We start from the raw sequence: 2,317 nt of genomic DNA on the forward strand, positions 1-2,317 counted from the left end.
AGGAATGGCTATCCAAGGCTTGGCCAGCACATTTTTTAGCACTGATGAAATATATAGTGATGTATAATAGTAAAAAATAAACAAAATCTCACCAAATAGGCAATATTGCTTTAGACAACAATACTGAATGCATGATAAGAACTACTTAACCACAATTGGTCTCTGAGGCAGCTTAAGGCAACAGCAACACAAAAGCGTCTTTAGACTAGTACTTCAAACAACACAACTCCCATTTGCAACCAACAGTACAGCAAAGCAGTCCCAGCTCCAGTTTGGTTGGAGAGTTTGCCTTAAGCACAGCACTCAAGTGAATGGCTGAACCTTTTTCCCCTTTAAGGGTTTGTCATTAGATTAATCTGCATGACTGTGGGGAAGGAACAATATTTCAACTGTGAGAAAGGCTTTCAGGTAATGTTATACCTTTCCAATATCTCAAAATGCTGAGAACCACCAGCCTGGAGGCATAGTCCCTTCCTGGGGAACTACTTTCCAACTGCTCTGGAATCCCATGGTTATACTTCCACCACCCTTAAAGGCTTTGAATCCACTTTCTCAATAAAACTCTTACATTACAATAGGATTGTCAGATCTTGACCTGCCATTAACTTCTTTTCTTACCCTTCCCTGCATCTCTTGCCAGGTTCCAGACCAAGGGAAGTAACTTCCACTGTCCTAAGACAGGACAGTACCGAAGCTTCTCCTTCTGCATCCAATCCCAATTTCTCAAAGGCATTCTCAAATTCCAGTATATCCTCAAACTTTGAGCACATTTTCCCTCAGAATTACTTGAGTATGATTGCATTCCTTACCTTCAGCCTCAAGGGTTTCAAATGTTAAAACGAGCCCTGATGGGTTTGGGTTTTTTTTTGTTTGTTGCCTATTTCAGGGCTTTATTACTTCTTTTACAAACACGCGACAGAGCACCATTGTCCCTGGGCCCACCTTCCCACCAGAAGTCCTAAATGGACTTCTCACTTCCACTCAGACTTTCATGGTTGTGTTCTTCACCAACTCCTCTCTCCTTCCCCTCTCAGCTTGCACACAGGAGCTTCCCACTTCCACTCCTCTACTGCAAAGTCTGTAATTGACAATGGTCAATTGTATACCCTTTCCTCTCAGCCAATCGTGTCATCACAACTATGGTCTCTCACTGCAGGCACTACAGCATCAGATCAAACTCATTCTCTTCATTATTTGCAATCACCCAAATTCTGTTCGTAACTCCACGAAATAAACAGAAGGAAGAAGAACAAAACAAACAAAAAACTTTACCCAATGCCAGTAACTCGTGTCAGTAGATTGATAGATGCGCTTGTATCATCTTGTCGAATCTGCAAAAACAAAACACCACAAACCAAACCCTTCTTTATTCCATTTGCAATAAACAAAGAAATCTTGAGAGGATTACTCAGACTCGGCTTTGGAGGGTCACTGTAAATCAAAGCAAAACAGTACCAAGGGTAATACTGTGTATCACAATAATGCCAAATGTACCGAGCCTGAGAACTGCCTAACTACCCATGCTAAGGTGAACAGCATGGTTAAACCACGAAACTCCACAGCCTTTCAGACTCAGTATTCCACTTCTCACAGAAGACATTCACATACTGATTATATAACCTAAAATATTTTCATAAATAGACATTTTGGAAGCTTTGGCTGAGCTTCTCGTTCCCTGCTTTCTACTTACCACAGACTCCATGTCCACTGTTCTTACACTTGATATCAGTCTCTCCAAGGATAACAGAAATTGCACAAAGCAAGCAGACTATTTTACAAGTTACAAAGAAAAGCAACTCTTGAGAAACAGAGCACAAGGGAAACAAACCCACCTTTTCCAATTTGCGTAGTTTTCCAGTGGATAAGAACTCATCTATCTTCTCAGCTATTTTAGCACCTACTCCATCCTAAATATTGGGGGTGGGGGAGAAGATAAGTTAACTTCAAGATCACTTAAAGCCATTATACCTAAAAAAAAAAGGAAAGCTCCGCAGAATTTAGAGTCCCAAAAGAACTATGAGGCCACCAAGACCATGATAAAAATATCAGACCATAATGGAGTACAAGAATTCATGGGTACAACACAACCAGCATAAACAAGGACTATCTTAAAAGTTCCCCCAAAGCAATAATTTTGAACACGGCTTTGATTACTACTGCTTGAGTTCCCCTAATTTAGTGAAGCAGTGACAGAAGTGAAGGGGAAGCCTGCCGAAACAGAACCCTTTCACAGGCAGGGACTCAGATGGCACCCCCCGCTCCAGTTGTGGCGGTGTCGGCACCCCCTGCCCCGCTCCAGCTGGGGGGGGTCCCCCCC

At 42.2% G+C, this 2,317-nt stretch overlaps 1 protein-coding gene across 1 annotated transcript in view; it reads right to left on the minus strand.

Moving 5' to 3' along the window:
• The window catches only part of POLB (polymerase (DNA directed), beta), a 14,457-nt gene that overhangs the window by 7,987 nt on the left and 4,153 nt on the right, over window positions 1–2,317 (minus strand). The window contains exons 2-3 of the mRNA XM_009883566.1: window positions 1,833–1,907; window positions 1,273–1,331 (exon numbers count right to left, since the gene is read on the minus strand). Coding sequence (XP_009881868.1) covers window positions 1,273–1,331; window positions 1,833–1,907 — 134 coding nt within the window. The remainder of the gene's footprint in view (window positions 1–1,272; window positions 1,332–1,832; window positions 1,908–2,317) is intronic.

The sequence above is a fragment of the Charadrius vociferus genome, unplaced genomic scaffold, assembly GCF_000708025.1.
Source record: "Charadrius vociferus isolate BGI_N301 unplaced genomic scaffold, ASM70802v2 scaffold354, whole genome shotgun sequence".
Taxonomy (NCBI): Eukaryota; Metazoa; Chordata; class Aves; order Charadriiformes; family Charadriidae; genus Charadrius; species Charadrius vociferus.